The sequence below is a fragment of the Molossus molossus genome, unplaced genomic scaffold (assembly GCF_014108415.1).
Source record: "Molossus molossus isolate mMolMol1 unplaced genomic scaffold, mMolMol1.p scaffold_m16_p_7, whole genome shotgun sequence".
Taxonomy (NCBI): domain Eukaryota; kingdom Metazoa; phylum Chordata; class Mammalia; order Chiroptera; family Molossidae; genus Molossus; species Molossus molossus.
Window position 1 is genome coordinate 85,766,234 of NW_023425401.1, and position 17,902 is coordinate 85,784,135.

The window sequence follows — 17,902 nt, forward strand, 5'->3', positions numbered from 1 at the left end:
TTTTCTATCCATAATAACAAGTTAGCTCAGTGTCTGAGCTGCAGTCAGGTGCTTGGAAAAAAATGCTATGATGTATATAAGACCAAGGCAGCTGGCACAGCCCTGCTAAAGTGGCAGTAAAAGAACACAAATGAGAGGCTTGCCTTCTCCACCATCTTCCCACCCAAGCCCATTTTTATTTTAGCCTTTCAAAGGAAGAGTCTGCTTAGAAATTCAATCTAGTCAATCACTTGACCCAACAGACTCAATGGAAACTAAATGATAGGCAGGAGGACTGGACAGTAATTAAACACATGCAAAAGACTCTAAGGCATTTTTTATCTCCTTGATCACTTTCAAGATAACTTTAGACACCAAGAAACATTGTACAGAAGAGTTTATCTTCTACTACCTAAAACTAACAAATACTTTACAGTTTAAGCCTAAAAGAAAACCAAATGCTACTCCCTTTGGCAGAACAAGGCATATAACACAGAAATCTGTACACTGAGAAAAGTATACCACTTTCTAAGAATAAGAATCTCTGGTGGAGGGTATGAGGTAAAGTTCATTTAAACATTATTTTAACAAATTAAGTGTTTCTGTCTTTTTCTTTTTGAAATTACATTTTCTCCTCTTTTGGCAAATTGAAATCCACTTGCCTGGAAAACAAAACCTAGAATTCTTACACTCCTCATTAGCATTATTTCTTCCTTTATCTTTGAGCTGTTTACCTATTCTTGAAACTTTGACATATGGAAATTTCACACCTCGTGAGTATATTTTCATGTGGCTTGTGGCATGAGACTACATTCATTAAAAGAATATACACACATAAGAGTGACTGCAACAGCTGGTGATTCACCAATTAGAATTATAGTTCTTTAAAACACTTTATCCTTCCTTTGGTGTATGAAGGGTAATTATCTCTGATAAATTGTGGAAAAAGATGTAATTTTCCTTTTAAACAGTTTCTACTTACAGGACAAATGTGTTTGGATAGAAGACATTATCGCTGGTTGTGCTCTGGTGTGCAGACTGTTTTTGGCTGTAAAATTTATATACTTTGGAAGTCACTGCATCTAATTCCATAATTACATGTTATCTTATTAAGAAATGAAGTTGAGTTACAAAAAAACAACACACTCTGTTAAATTTTTGTTTTTGGCGGATGTAAATAAAAAGAAAGTACGTAAATGCATTGCAGACAGACTATCACCACAGATTCTGGAGCAAGTGAGTGCTCATGAAACCTGCCACCAACCCTATCAAAGCCCGCCAAACTTTAAAAACTGTGGATATGGATGAGTTTGTATCAAGCATTTTATATTCTAGAGAGCTATGTTTAGAAATCCTTTCTATATTGGTAATTAAATTATTGTTTTCCTGATGAATATGAGAAAATAACAATTAAAAACCACACAGCAAGCACACCACTTAGGGAGAATAAATGCTGTTTTTCATACTCCTATTTGAAACTTTGAGAGCCTCAGTTCACTAAACATGAACTTTCCCATCTAATAAACATTAGGGTAGTAATTTTTGAATCAAATAGGAATTCCTGTTACTTCTAATTTGCTTCAGAATTTGGCTAACAAATTTATAATAAAATGACACAAACTAGAAAAATGTTCCATAAGCATAAAGAAATCAGTAAGTATCGAAGGCAATGAAATACAGAAAGGCAAGTTTCTTTGTCACTGGCTGCATAAGTAATAGAATACACCAGTGAGTGAATGAGTATAAGTAAGGGTGCAGACTCCAGCAAATTTTTTTTTCAACTGTTAATCACTAGTTAACCTAGTGAAGTGAACGTACTGTTTTAAAAAAAGAGAAAAAAAATCTTTGTTAATTATATGCTGTAAATGCTTTTACTTCCTGCTGCCACACCTAATCCCACAGGTGTGTTTTTGCTTTCCCCCATTCATGGGTAGGTGGGTGCAATTCTGCCAGTCATTTTTCATAGCAACAGATTTAGATACAGAAGAAGCTGCTTAACCTTCCACTGGAGGTTAACAATACACTATGCATACACTGTCATAGTGTCTATTTAACAAGGAGACGAAATTTTAAATATACCATTCTAGTCTCAAAAATTAACTAAAAGCTACAGAATAATGGACTTAAATTAAAAATGCATTTATCATAACCTAGAAAAGCTTGCCTTGAAGAAACAATCAAGAGTCAATGGGGAAAAAGCGGGGGACATCTGTAATACTTCCAACAATAAAAAAACAACAACAACAAAAAAAGAAACTGTGATATCCTGATTTAGGATAACCTGCCTGTTTTGTAAATGAAATACTGGCATCTGGTCACTATTACTATTTGGAAAAAACCAAATCCTTCAGAATTTAAAACAATAGCATGTCTTCTCAATTTGAAATGGTCACAGGAACAATTTATATATTAGTCTAACATTTCAGATTCAGAAATAGTCTATAATTGATCATCAAGGAACATAGGACATAATGCTACAAATATAACTTATTCTAGGTATTGCTAAAAACAATCTATTTTTTTTCTGTTTAATATATCCTTTATTACTTTGACATTTATGCAACAATTTCTATATTTTTATATATGAGTAAAAATGTTCTTAAGGTTAAGCTTTCCAAAAGCATTTGGACCAGTTTAAATAAATTATATATTCTCAAATACTTTAAAGTAATAGAAAAAAAAAATATTTTTTTATGTTTTCTACAAAGTTGAATTCACACAGAAAAGCAAAAGAAAATACACAGAACTAAAGCCTTTAACTAGATTTATGGCAACTTAAATATTATATAAACCCAGGAAGAAAAATAATTCACAAAAAAGGGGACAGGAGAAGAGAAGAAATGTAAACAATGAAAAATTCATAAGGATATACAGTTTTCAAGATTATTTAATAGTAGTTTAGCTATTTTTAAAACAATGAATGAAAAAAATTCTCATTGTTCTCTAGAAAAATTCCAAGCTATTATTTCAAGCAGTAAAGCAGCCAGTCACCTTTCTCCTTGCTACATTTAGCAGTATTCAAAATTTCTTTAATTAACACTATTAGTATTTTGTCTCTGAATTGGGAAGACAATTTTGAATTAAAGACACTGGCATCCAGATCCCTTTCAAAACATCTTTCAGATTTGGAGCATTTAAGGTGTGTGTTTTGAACGTGTCCATTTCATTCAGTCGCACATTTTCAAGGGAGAGGGATTCCATTACTCCCGAGTTCTTGCTCCGGAAGAGGGTCTTCTGTCCGCTCCCTTTGAGTATAGTAGTAAAAAGCAGATTCCTACCATAGGAGTATCTAAAATCAGAGTCTGCTATACTCGGTGCTCCTATAACTTAGGTAGTCATATTGAATTCATTCTTAACTTTCACATGAAGCCTTCACACAATTTCTTCCAGGTAGGGACGGAGTTTATGCATTTATAGATTTAAGCATTAGTATGCTTAAACATTTTTATTGTATCACTAGGGAAACCTTTCCAAAGAGGAGGTCATTTTAAATATTAAAAGGAATACTGAATGATAGCTTAAGATACAGACTCCAACACTTAAGGAAAAGAGGCAGGTTGATTATCAACTGAGATTTAGGGGTTCAATTTTAGTCTTTCTGTGCCTTGTCCATCTGAGTCTATGAGCATCTAGTATCTCTCTTACTATTTCTGATATATAGTAAGAATCACTAACACTTCTGAGTTTAGAGAAATAGCTGTTGAAACAGGAGTACCAGACAAGAAATGTGCTAATATATGTATCACATACTAGCTTTATACTATTGTTTTCATCAGTAATGGTTATAATGATGACAAAGGTATGAAATCTACCAGTTAATAATAATGTTCACTAACCTTTCTCTCATCTATCTACAGTTGTTACAATGTCAACTACAAAAACTGCACTGAGGATTTGAAGTGAAATTGAAATGCTGTGGGTATTCTTTCATTTGGCTTTTAAAATTCATATTGACTAGAATTGATTTAGTCAGGCCCAGTTTGGATGCTAGAATGTTAGAGTCCAGAGGTAGTCTATGGATTTACCTTATGTGAGAAAGACAAACCAAATATACAAAAAACAAAGGAATAAATGAGAGAAGCAAAACTCTTATCTAGGAAGCACAATACAGAACCACCCCCTGCCCCCTCCTAAAATGGTAAGACTCTTCATCTGGTCCTGGTGAGCATCACTCCCTCTCCAGGAGAATATGTCCTAGGGGACAGGTGCTCCATTGCCCATGTTCTGCCTGCTCTCATTCTGATATACATTACTGAGTGTTTGAGTGGCCTTATCTATGTAATAAACAATATCAGAAGGAAGAAAGCAAAGGAAGTAGGGAAAACACTGTTGTAGTGAACTGACCAATTGTACCTTTAAAAATCCCCATTAATATATTCAAGATAACTATTATTCTAAAATAAAAGGAAAATAAATAAAAAACAATATAATATTTTTTACTCTGTGGAAGGAAAATTATATATGTATATATTTGGAAAATGCTCATGTTATGAAAAGGGGAAACTGCAGAGCAATGCATGGGAACAAGAGCACCATTCCAGAAAGGAGCAATACCAACCCCATTTATTGCAATAGTGCTTTTCATTTACAAAGTGCTTCACTAATAATATCTTCACTGAATCCTCTTAAGAACCTAGTGAGGGAGACCGCACAGGGATTATACCATTACCCTCACTGCACAGGTGGGGAAAAGAAGCCCATGGGGCATATAGCAAGTAGGAGGCAAAGGTGGAACTTGAAATAAGATCCGGGACTCCACATCAAATCCATACAGTACAGAGCTGAATTCAAGCCACATTTTAGGGAGTTGGGAGATTAGAAATCTTTGGCAGATTTCATAAAGAAGAGAGAACATTTGAGACAATTATTAATGAAGACAAGAGAAAGGGAAGTTATCTCCATCTTCTCAGGACAGACAACCAGGATAAGGCACCAGCACTGTGAAGCCAATCAATAGGAAGTTTCTCTTGCTTCCTCGCTCATTATCCTCAGTCTTTTCTTGGTCACAGTAATCCTGATCATGTGCTCCAGGTCTCTTTAGCAGAGTCATCTCATTGTCTAGCACAGAGATCATATGTGATGTGTGCAATAATACTAACAAGACAATTTTCAATAGGCATTATATATATTCCCAAATGACCCATAACTGTGACCTATAGAACAAAATTCCTGAAACAGGGTTGAAAAGGACCTTATTCTGGCTGTATTCCTACATAATACAGAAATCTTAAGTACCATATCTAGCAAATAGTGGTGTAGCTTCTATTACAATATATCACCTTTGCCATTCATTCATTCATTCATTCATTCATTCATTCATTATTTGGTACATGCCCCTAGCAGGAACTGAACCCGGGACTCTCTGGTCCACGGGCTGAAGCTCCAACTGCTGAGCCAAACCGGCCAGGGCCATAATTTATTTTTTTTAAGTTTTTTTTTTCCTTTACACTGATTTCAGTTCTGCCTCTCACTAGTTTTTAGACACTGTTTCTAGTTCTATCCTCTTGTCTGAAATAGTATAGAGTGAATGATACATCTTGACACTAGATTTTATTGTAATCAATACTAATGTGTGATAATAACTTAACATTTATTGAGCACAAACTTCATTCCAGGAATGCTGGAAAGTGCTGAACATATTTACAACAAGCCTAGACGAAGTACAATTATACCTTCATTTAATAGATTTAAAAAAACTAATGTCAATACAGGTGCATGTATATGTCCAAACTCATCAAATTGTACATATTAAGTATGTGCAGTTTTTATTTTTATTTTTTATATTTTATTTTATTTTATTTATTTTTTATTTTTTTTTATCCTCACCCGAGGACATTTTTCCATTTTTTGTTCAGGTAGAGTGGGAGGGAGAGAGAGAGAAACATCGACATGAAAGGAACACATCGAGTGGCTGCCACCCGCACAACCGACCAGGGCCGGGGACAAACTGCAACCAAGGTACATGCCCTTAGCGGGAACCGAACCCGGGTCTCTCAGGACCGCAGGCCGACGCTCTAACCGCTGAACCAAACCGGCCAGGGCAAGTATGTGCAGTTTTTAATATATCAACTGTACCTTGATAAAGCTGTTAAAAAACCAACCACCTGGCACACAGGGTTATACAGATGCCAAGGGCAGTGATGGAGGAAGAACTCAAACACAGGCACTCTGGCTCTGAGTCTGGGTGCACAGCTTCTCCGCTGTGCTGCCTCCACTCTTCCAGCCCAAAATGCCTTGTGAGTTTTGTTGTTTGTTTATAGCAGCTACTGCACATTGTTTCTCATAATTTTTCACACAACTTTTTTACATACATTGCTCTTAGTCACATCTTTCCTTTTTTATACGTAGGCAATATTGGGGGTGGGGGACAGGCAGGTTAGTTTAAATATAATTCTTTCACCCTACTGAATATTTGGTATTGGCCGGGTGCTCCTGACTGTGAAGCTAATCTGCACATTTTCATGCTGGTTCTGCATCTCATACAGCAGCTCACTCTACTTAGGTCTGAGCTCCCTTCTTCTAAGCTACTGTTGAACAGGACAGACTCGCCCCTTCCAGGTCTTGCTTTTCTTCACGTCTAAGGTCTTTCCCAACACGAATATTTGAAGGTTCTATGATGGGGCCATGAACTGTGTAACTACCACAGAAAGTCCTCTCCAGGACAGGGTTGTTTAACCAAGAACAAGTATCTACCAAACCACCCGAACGTCACAGTTTATCACCGTGATCAGTAAGATATCATGGAGGTCCCTAGCAACTTCTTTGCGAAAGCACAAGACACAGAAATTTATTTCTCATCATAAATATATTGATTTTTCTCTTATGTATAATACTTTTTAATAAAGAAGCATTATGAAAAATTTAATTACAAAGATACATAAGACTGTGCTCATATATTCTATATTTAAATGGCTTCAGTTGAGTCATATTCTGTTATTAACTCTTACACATCTTTAGCTGTGCCCAAACTACAAGGAATATAACAAGCAAGTATATTCTTGGAACATGAATTCCTCCCTCTCTTCTGCATTAGGAATGTCACTTAATTTCATAGATAATTATAGATTTATTTTCTTTTTTCCCTTTATTGATTTTGGAGAGAGAGGAAGGGAGTGGCAGAGAGAGACAGAAACATCAGTGAGAGAAAACATCGACTGGCCACCTCCTGCATGCCCCCCACCAGAGATTTGGCCCACAACCTGGGCATGTGCCCTGACCAGGAATCAAACTGGCACCTCTTGTCGCTCAACCACTGAGCCACACCAGCCGGGTGATAATTACATATTTCTAATGCTTTATCTTATAGAATCAATTTTTTATGGGTCTATTTTTTGTTTTGCTATAAATTTTGAAAAGTTGGAGTGTTGCTAAAAGGTATTGCTTCTTTTTCCATACACAGTTTTCTAGCTCCTTAACTTATCATCTTCCAGGTGAAATTTCTGGGCTCTGTTGTCTCTTGGATGGAAAGGCCAGGCATTAGAAATTCACAGAATGATATAATGTTACAGGTAAAAGGACGATGGAGTTTATATAACTTATTCAACCATTTTATATATGATTAAACCAAGACCACTTAAGTGAAGTAATGCCTAAAGTCATATAATTAAAAGGCATATAGAAGCATGGCATGGGAAAAATTAAAGCTTAGGTATTATTAAGTCCTAGTCTGGTGCTCTCTCTCTTTTTTAAAGAAACATTTTATTTTAGCCCTGGCCGGTTTTGCTCAGTGGTTAGAGCGTCGGCCTGTGGTCCAGGGAGACCCGGGTTCAGTTCCTGCTAGGGGCGCGTACCTCGGTTGCTGTTTGTCCCCAGCCCTGGTTGGGTCGTGCGGGTGGCAGCCACTCGATGTGTCCCTTTCATGTCGATGTTTCTCTCTCTCTCTCTCTCTCTCTCTCTCTCTCTCTTTCTCTCCCTCCCCCTTTCCCTCTCCCTCTCCCTCTCTCTTCCTCCTACTCTATCTGAACAGGAAATGAAAAAATGTCCTCGGGTGAGGATTAAAAAAAATAATAATAAAAATAAACATTTTATTTAAGAATATGTAATTTTAGATTTGCAGAAAAATTGTGAAGATAGCACAGAGGGTCCCCATATATGTCACACCCAGTTTCCCCTATTATTAACATCTTACCTTGGTATGATATATTTGCTATAATTATTGAACAAATATTATTAATTATAATTATTCTTTTTTAATTTATTTTTCTTTATTGATTTTAGAAAGAGAAGAAGGGAGAGAGAGAGAGAGAGAGAGAGAGAGAGAGAGCTGGAAACATCCATGAGAAAGAACATCGACTGGCCGCCTCCTGCATGCCCCCCACTGGGGAGCCGGCCCACAACCTGGGCATGTGCCCTGACTGGGAATTGAACTGATAACTTCTTGGTGCATGAGTCGACACTCAACCACTGCACCATAACAGCCGGGCAAATAATAATAATTATTAACTAAAGTCCACTCTTTATTCAACTGCCTTAGTTTTTACTTAATGTCCTTTTTATCTTCCATGATTTCATCCAGAATCCCACATTATTTTTATTTCATCATTATATCTCCTTAGTCACCTCTTAGATATGTCAATTTCTAAAACTTTCCTTGTTTTTGATGATCTTGATAATTTTGAGTACTGGTCAGTTACTTTGTAAATGTCCCTCTATTGGGATGTATCTGCTATTTTTCTCATGATTAGACTGAAGTATAGGATTTTTGGAAGACCACAGAGTATTTATCAAGAATAAATACTGTCAACGTACTCTATCACTGTTGAATCTGACTTCAATCAACTGGCTGAGATAGTGTTTGTCAGGTTTCTCCATGATAAATCTCCTCCCTACTGTACTCTTTGGAAGGGAGTCACTCCGCACAGCCTTACAGAGTGGGAAGTTACAGGGCTTCCTTGGGAGTGAAGTATCTACATTAATTATTTGGAGTTCTTCAATTAATAATTTACTTATATCAGTATGAATTAATGGATATACAGGGGTGGGCAAAGGTAGGTTTACAGTTTTTAGTATGTAAAAGTTTATTTTTGTATTATTATTTATTATTGTATTATTTATTATGAACAACTGTAAGCCTACTTTCGCCCGCCTCTATCTATTTTATACTTTGAGTTATAATCCAATATTACCTAATCTACTTGGCTGCTCAAATTATTTTAGCTCAGGTCACTGGGACTCTTTCATTTGCCCCCTTGTCCTTTAACATGCCCCTATCATTGTGTGTGTGTTTCAACACGTTCTTAGTTTCTGTCACCATGAGATGCTGCAGGCTCATCTTGTGTATTTCCTATCCAGTCCTAGTACTGACCATTTCTCTAAGGAGTCTTGGTTCATCTTACTGGAGATTAGAAATCAGTATTTGGACACTAGGCGTGCTTGTTGCTTTTAGGCTCTTTCATCAGACAAACCAAGGGAATATATGTGTACATACTAACCCATGCTTATACGATATATAAAAATACTTGTATAGGTAATCAGCTCTATCTTTATTAAGCTAAAGACAAGTTCACACTAATATCTCCAACTCTAATTCATCACCACATGGATAATTCTAGCCTCCACTTGCTTGTCTCCAACCTCTCACTTCAACAGGGAGAAACTTGGTTCCCACCAACCACCATCCCTTTACTTAATTGTTCAGATCCAGTGTACATATATAGTGGTTTCTGAATTGTTAACCTGTGGGAAAACACTTTATCAACTGAGTATAGTACTTAGGCACAATTCCTTTTCTCTTCATTTTTACAGACCCCACTCATTTCCAGTTACTCACATCAGCACTTTTTCCACCATCTTTATCGGTGACATTATTCAACACATTTGCAATAGAGTTAGATTATTTTACCACAGTCTCCTTCCCATCCTGGGATCCCATGATATCCTAATTGATTTTTAAAATGTGTCTATATTGTGATTTAATCTTTGTGCTGTAAAGGTAGGTTTTGACAAACATATAGTGCCATGTATCTTCCATTACAGATTCACACAGAATAGTCCCACTGCTTGCTTTCTTATTGTTGAGTATTAAGAGTTCTTTGTACATTTTAGATATAAGCCCTTTATCAAATATGTGTCGGTGGCTGGTCTTTTCATTTCTTAACAGGGCAGAGCAGTCAACTATTAAGTCCAACTTATGATTTTTTTCTTTCATGGATGTTTTTGGTGTTATATCTAAGAAAATCATCACCAAATCCAAGGCCACATATATTTCTCTTATCTTTCCTTCTAGAAGTTTTATAGTTTGGTTTTTTATTAGTTTTGAATTAATTTTTGTGAAAGATGAGCCAGCGCTCTTTTTTTTCATTATCATAAGTCTCCTTAACAGACTACTTTAGAGAGGAACAGTTTTTGGAGTTTTAGCACAAAAAACATCAACGGTCAACAGCATTTCATAGCTTTTGAAGTTAATAGCGAGAAGCATCAGTAATTAAGGTGTAATGTCCAGATTAAGGGGAGAAACTCTTTTCTTAGTAATCTGCCATAGCCAGACCACATCTATGGTTTAGTAAGCTCTGCTGGGGTGGGGGAGGTGGCCAATTTGATTTAATAGTGACCTTGGCAAACTGGAATTCATCTAGAGAGTGGCTGCCATGATAAAGGGTACAGTTGCTAAAGCTGTTTTCATGCCGTATCTATTTCTCTATCTCTTCTATCCATCCCTCACACTGAACAGCTTGTGGGCAAGAAATATATATTTTCATCATGTATACCCAGGGTCTACCACTCAGTTCATGTTCAACAAGTATTTAATTAGTGAGTTCAATGAAGAAATTGAGGATGGTTTGTAAAGAAAATAAGAGTTCCTCAGGCAATATATCCCTTTGAATATCTTTTGGGAAGAGGAGACATAATAATTATCACCAAATATTTGAAGGGCTGTCATTAGAAGAGGGATGGAACCAAGGCCGAATTCATGAAGCTACAGAATCTCAACGTATTATATGTAAGAGTTGGCTGCCTTATGGTGAGTCTGCAATCGCTTCAAAAATATCTAAAAGCCTCTGTGAATGCTTGTGAGGGATATTAGGGGAGGAGGTTTCTGCATTGAGAAGGGAGGGTGAATGAACCACTTTTTGTATCTTTCAACTCTGAAGTTATTTTTGGGTCTAACAGATCTAGTACGGGGTCAAATAAACAATTCTCAGAGGGAAGGGGATCGCTGTGGCAGGGAAAGATTAACCAAAGAATTTATATGCATATATGCATAACCCATGGACACAGACAATAGTGTGGTAAAGGCCTGGGGGGCCAGGAATGGGATGAATGGGGGTCAACGAGGTAAAAAGGAGACATCTGTAATACTTTCAACAGTAAAGATAAATTTTTAAAAATTAAAAAAATAAATGCACATAAAAAGAGAAAAAGAACTTTCAAAGCTCTAAGGACAGGAATAATTATAGTTATGGTTTCCCATTTCATTTGTAATTCAAAATAAAACCAAAACTATATTATAAAATGTGTTAGGAATTCCAATGAAGTTCATGTGTTCCTGTGATTAGGCGTCTCTTTCTTTTTAAGATAAATATTAACTGTTCCCTTAATTCTCCTCCTCTCTCTTTTGTGCTTCTGCTTTGCAGACCCCTACACGTGATTTTTCTGCTTATTTGCCCAAAAGTGATTTCTGATTCTTAGTACAAGACAAAGAGTATGCCAAGACTTCTTTGGGAATCATTCATAAAATAAAAATCCCTGTTCCAAAGAAACCCCATGCAAAGGCAATAAAGTTGATGGCCCGTTAATTTAAACAGTCCATCTATAATAGCTACAGTAGCAAGAACTCAGGACTATCTGGCTTGGAGTATAAAATGCTGATGCTTGAAGCTTGCCAGTACTCAAACCACTGATGCTATGATGACCCGTCGACGTGGTGCGGCTCCAGCAGTCTTACACAGAGAAGGGATTCCTTATATTCCATCTATTTTTAAAGTCAAGTTTTTGTTTCTGTTTTTCATCTGTACTCTAATTCTTTGAAAATTGGTATATAGGCCAAGATACATGATTGCAAAAAATATTTTACGCCTTAATCATATATGTGATAACAGGATTTAAGGTGAAAACTAATTTTGTTATGATTATCAACTTAAAAATGCTGCACTAGCCCTGGCTGGTTTGGCTCAGCGGTTAGAGCGTCGGCCCAAGGACCAAGGAGTCATGGGTTCAATTCCACTCATAGGCACGTACCTCAGTTGTGGTTCAGTCCCTGGCCCTGGTCAGGGTCATGCAGGAGGCAACCAATTGATGTGTTTCTCTCACATCAATGTTTCTCTCTCTCTCTCTCTTCACCCCCTCCCACTCTATCTGAAGATAAATGGAAAAATATCCTCAGGTGAGGATTATTAAAAAAAAAGGGGGGGGGAATGAAAAAAAAAATGCTTTTTTATAAGTAGTGTGAGGCATTTTTACCCTACCCCAATATGATATAGCTACCCTCTGCCACTGGGCTGGCATTTTCTCATGATGAACTCACCTCCATACGCATTCCCAAGTTACAGCAGAAAAAGTACAGAAAAACCCTGCCAAGCCTTGTCATAAGGGTTAGCCCTTACGAAAAATAAACTGCTCCCTGGGGGAATGGCACTGGTTTAAAGATTTGAAATAAACCCATAGAGAACCATAATTATTAAAAAAAAAAAAAAGAATTATACCTCGTTCTAGAAAGCAAATAAAAAATACTTACTGGAACATCAACATATTTTGCAGCTGCTTTCACCTTAAGTGGAAAAGAGATAATTATGAGAATTATTTTCTTAACTGTTAATAAGTACTATGACAAGAGCCAAAAGACAGCAGAAAAGAACTCAATCAAATACTTACAGTGAATGACAGAATGGATGAAAAGAAGGTGCCTTCATCATATCTTGACAGCTTAGACAGCACCCCTTCCAACACTGAAACAAACTATAAACAGTTTATGGTGAGTATTTAGAAAATTGCTGTGCATACAAACTAGTGACAGGGCAAATAATTCCTGGGCCAGCTTCTGCCTGGCTCAGAAATCCGTGATGTATAAACTGACAGCTGAGGGGCTAACTTGTAATGTTTCCTCTTTCATTTTGAAGATGAATTCTAAGGTCCTTTCCAATTGCTAGAAATAACACAGACACTTTTAAAGACAGAAGAATAATATGTAGTAGGAGTTTGGTCATTATATGTGAGCTAACTTAAACCACTAGGAAATAACTTTAAATTCCTGAGACTAATCTTTTATAACAATTTGCAATGTCAATATAGACATGTAGAAGTTCTCATCACAATAAAAAATTATAACTGTGTATGAGAATGGATGTTAACTAGACTTATTGTGATCATTTTGCAATATATACAAATATCAAATCATTATGTTTGTATACCTAAAACTAACATAATATTATAAGTCAATTATATGTCAATAAAAAACACAGAAGTTAGAAGTAATGAAATTCCTTTTACATATATCACTCGGCCATTTCCTAACTTTTTCTACCTACAGATGAGGTTGAATAATATAGAACAGATAATGATGTGTAACATTTGGGGCTCTTTAAACACTAAAATGAAGTCTGACATTATTCAATAAGCATTTACCTTACATATGTAATTGGATATATAAGGATCATCCCTGATTTCGAAAGCTTACAAAGAAGTTTGGGAGCTAATGCAGATATACATACTACAGGGAAGAACAGAAAGAGCATCAGACTGACAATATATGTCCTGATTCTGTTACTGATTACTCCACGAGCTCAGGCCAATCACTGCACCAATCACTGTCTCCATCAGGTAAACTGTGTGTGTGTGTGTGTGTGTGTGTGTGTGCGCGCGCGCGCGCGCACGCACGCGTGCGCAAGCATGCATCTATTTGTGTATGTATTGGGGGCATATAAAATTAAAATTAGTTTCAAAAATGCATTACATTTCTAAAATTCTATATTTCTATGAAATGAAAGTTGAGACGTATTCTGTAACAATTAAAATGTGGAGAATTTTATTTCATTGAGTGTAAATGTTAAGATCTGTCATGAAGATAAATAGGAGATATAAATTAGGATCTACTGCCCTGCATCTTTCCTCTTTAGAACCAAAATAATATGCACTATTGACAAATTATACATTCCCAAAGGGAAAATACTGACAAGGTTTTTTGTTTTTGTTTTTTTAATCCTCACCCAAGGACATTTTTCCATTTTTTGTTCAGATAGAGTGGAAGGGAGAGAGAGAGAGAAACATCGAGGTGAAAGGGACACATCGAGTGGTTGCCACCCACACGACCCAACTAGGGCCGGGAACAAACTGCAACCGAGGTATGTGCCCTTAGCGGGAACCGAACCTGGGTCTCTAGGGACCCCAGGCCGACGCTCTAACCGCTGAGCCTGACAAGGTTTTTTAAATGCGAAAAGGAAAATTAACGAAGGCTGGTTTTTGTTCACATAACAGCTTCTTCAACAAAGTGATAATAGTTCTAGGGACACAGCTTATTGGTCTCTGGTGACTAGAGAACTCACTGAGAGTGCACAGGAGATAATCTTCTTTATAGCTGGTCAATTACTGCAAAATAGTTTATATAAAAGAAACAAAAACTTCCCTATAGGTTTCTCCATCACATCATTTGCTACATGATGTAAGAATACAGAAACAAAGTCAGGCAAACTGCCGACTAAAATGTTATTTTTAAAGAATGAGAATTATGCATAGCTGGTTAGTTATCCTAAGGGAAACAAACAGCAAAAAACACAAAATTATAAATTGCTCACAACTAAAAGTCAATTTAGCACTTTCTTCCTGCCCATTAGGATTTCTTACCAATCACAGCTGGCTAACTCAACTTGATGTGGTTTGCAAAGACCCAGAAGACCAATACTCCAGGGCTATGTCAGACCAGGGGAAGGGAATTCCAAACTTAATGGCTCTCTGTGGAAAATGCCTCATCTCTTACAACTCAAATCTTAAGAGCCAGTGTGTGCTGGGTGATCTCAGTTGCCACAAGGAGAGCGACAATTGCTATGGTTACCAGACAACCTGAACCGTTGAAGGCTCTGGCATAGCACCTGGTTCTTGGTGCTTTCAAGTGAGTATATGTTTACACGTGTAAGTGAATCTGAGTCAAGGCAGGGGCAAGAACCCTGTGGCTGGATTTAGAAGATCTGGATTCAACTTGAAGCTCTGCCACCCTCTGGCTATAAGATAACAGCATAGACATTTAGCTTCTGTGTATTTCTCAGTAAAATGGAAAAATAACAGCTGTCCTGCCTGTTACAGGAATGGTGTTAAGATTAGTAGAGATGATTTATGTGAAAGGACTAGTGGCAAAATACTAAAGAAATGTAAAGAAGTATTATTGTTATTATTTTTTTAATCCTCACCCGAGGACATTTTTTCATTGAGACAGAGTGGGAGGGAGGAGGTGGGAGGGAAGGAGGGAGGGAGGGGGGGGAGAGAGAGAGAGAGAGAGAGAGAGAGAGAGGGAGAGGGGGGGAGAGAGAGAAAGAGAAACATCGACATGAAAGGGACACATCGAGTGGTTGCCACCCGCATGACCCAACCAGGGCCGGGGACAAACTGCAACAGAGGTAAATGCCCTTAGCGGGAACCGAACCCGGGTCTCTCTAGACCGCAGGCCGATACTCTAACCTCTGAGCCAAACCGGCCAGGACAAGAAGTAGTATAATTGATATGATTAGCTAAAACACTATCCATTATATGTCTAAAAACCTAGATATGTTAAGTCACCAGTTAATGGGGAAAGCCTTAAGATTATTTGGTGATAAGGAGTAATAATGAGTTTGGTTATCAGTGAATGAGTCCAATTCGATTAAATGATATCTATGAAGAAAGAAGAGAGTTGAGGCTGTAAGTCGGAAGACCCGCATTGGAATCCCATCCATTTCAAGGGCATTTGGGCATTTGGCTGATGGTGGAGGAGCAAGGTTTTGAACTCCGGTGGTTTGGCTCCAAAGCCTATTTTCTTTACCATCATACTACAGAGTTGTAAGCATTAAATGAGATGATATAAGTAATGTGTCCAGAATATAATAAGTGCCCAGTAAATGTCACTTTGTTGTAATTACTTTTATTGAGCACTTTATATGAGAAATAAAAAATGTATGAGTCTTAGACCCCTCCCTCCAGGAACATACAAACTATTAGCAGAGACAGACATGTATACAGTTGTTCATGACACAAGGCTGAAAGTTTTAAGGGCCAGTGTAAATGGGCAAACAGTGTAACTGAAACTAGAAGGAAAGGACGACTTTGACTGGAGGACACCGGGTAAGCTTCACTTACAGGGTGTTACAGGAGCTAAGCCAGAGGGTAGCAGAAAAAAGTGGATAAAATGACACTTGAGGAAGCTCAGTAGCACATGAATTTAGGTTTCTCCACTTGCCAGCCTGGCAGCCTGTCTGGCTCATTTTCGCTTCAGAATATGAAGCACTGTTGGGTTATACCTGAGTAAGTCCTACTCATGGACCCGTGGTTTGCTGGGTTCACCTTACAGCATTCTTTGCTTCTATTTGAACAATAGTAGCCTGTTCCTCCCTACCCCAAAAGATCCCTGGGGAGGCATGAAATAGCAGGGACTCTGAGGCCTTACATGGCAGTGAACAGTGACTGTACCTCTGGGATCAACGAGGTGAGCCATGAAGATCCTACAGGAAAGTTATTTTTTGTAAGATTTTCGTTTAGATACACGTGGCAGAAGAGCAACCTTAAAAACTAAACTCTATTAACATCAGATTGAATAATAATGATATATTTTCCATCTGGATTTTAATTGCACAAAGCAGCAAGATTCCAAAGAAATCCAGTTAAATGCAGGGTTTCGTTGCTGTGTCTTTAACGGCTTCCTGTGAACTTTCTCTGTACAGCTCAGGGAGTACATAAATACTCCTGGGTCTGCCTTGTGCACTGTTCTCCTGAGGGTGTCTGGTTGGAATGAAACACTGTAATCTTCTTTCCTTGCTCTTTATTGTGGATGCCATTTACTGGGTTTGTTTGAATAATATTTAACACCTAAACTCATCTGAGTAATTACCAACTTTGCCTCACCGTGCATACTCTCAAGGAAATTAAAGATGAAAGGACTTTGAAATGACTGCCAGAATGAAACATTGTATGCCACAGGCACTCTGATTTAAATTTTCTGTTCAATTTTAACATGTTACAAAATTAATTTTTCTACATGTATGGAAAGTAGAAACAAAGTCTAAGAAGTGACAGGGAGAATTTCACCTATAGCTTAATGGTTCAAAACACACAGAGTTCTGGCTTTTTTAGCTGCATTTCATAAAGTAAACAAGGGATATCTGCATCATTTATGTTTCAAGTTATAAAATCTTCCACAGAAAAAACAAATCATCCGTAAAGAAAACTGATCTCTTTTTTTGTGTTTTGCTTTTAGTGGGGCTAGAAATATCTGTAAGCAGGTGTTTTATATTCCTTTGGTAACATCAGAACTAACTAGTATTGTTAAAAATCCACATGGAACCAGAATACCATGGACTGAAAGAAAACAGGTTTCCTGCCATGAATGGAAATATCATGTTATGATGCAATGGATAGTATCGGACAGCAGGGATTTACGCACAACATAACTTGTTCTGAAAAGTACCTAAATCAACTTTCAAAATCTCATACCTAGTCCAGATGTGGTGAATTCTCCACACTTCTCTCATTGTCCCTTTCTCCTTGCCCCACAAATAGAGTGGCTTACCTTATTTTGTATTTCCTCTTTCCTAATGGCTCCTAATAGTGTGTTATTACATCTAAGCACATACTTGGAGTTGAATAGTTGTCTTATGAGTATATGGACTTGATCCAAAAAATAAATTTAATTAAATTAATCTCACCAGGTTGAGCTGGAAAGATTTTTAATTACATCATCTAGGCAGTTAGGTTAGATTTGTCCTCTCTCCATCTTATTCTTAAGAGAAATTCAGGGGGAAATATTCTA

At 37.2% G+C, this 17,902-nt stretch overlaps 1 protein-coding gene across 16 annotated transcripts in view; it reads right to left on the minus strand.

The window, feature by feature from the left end:
• CADPS2 (calcium dependent secretion activator 2) overlaps window positions 1–17,902 on the minus strand; it is a 592,189-nt gene that overhangs the window by 40,449 nt on the left and 533,838 nt on the right. For all 16 annotated transcript variants that reach the window (XM_036246226.1, XM_036246225.1, XM_036246224.1 and 13 more), the window contains 2 exons: window positions 12,790–12,873; window positions 12,653–12,685 (listed from right to left, as the gene is read on the minus strand). In XM_036246226.1, coding sequence (XP_036102119.1) covers window positions 12,653–12,685; window positions 12,790–12,873 — 117 coding nt within the window. The remainder of the gene's footprint in view (window positions 1–12,652; window positions 12,686–12,789; window positions 12,874–17,902) is intronic.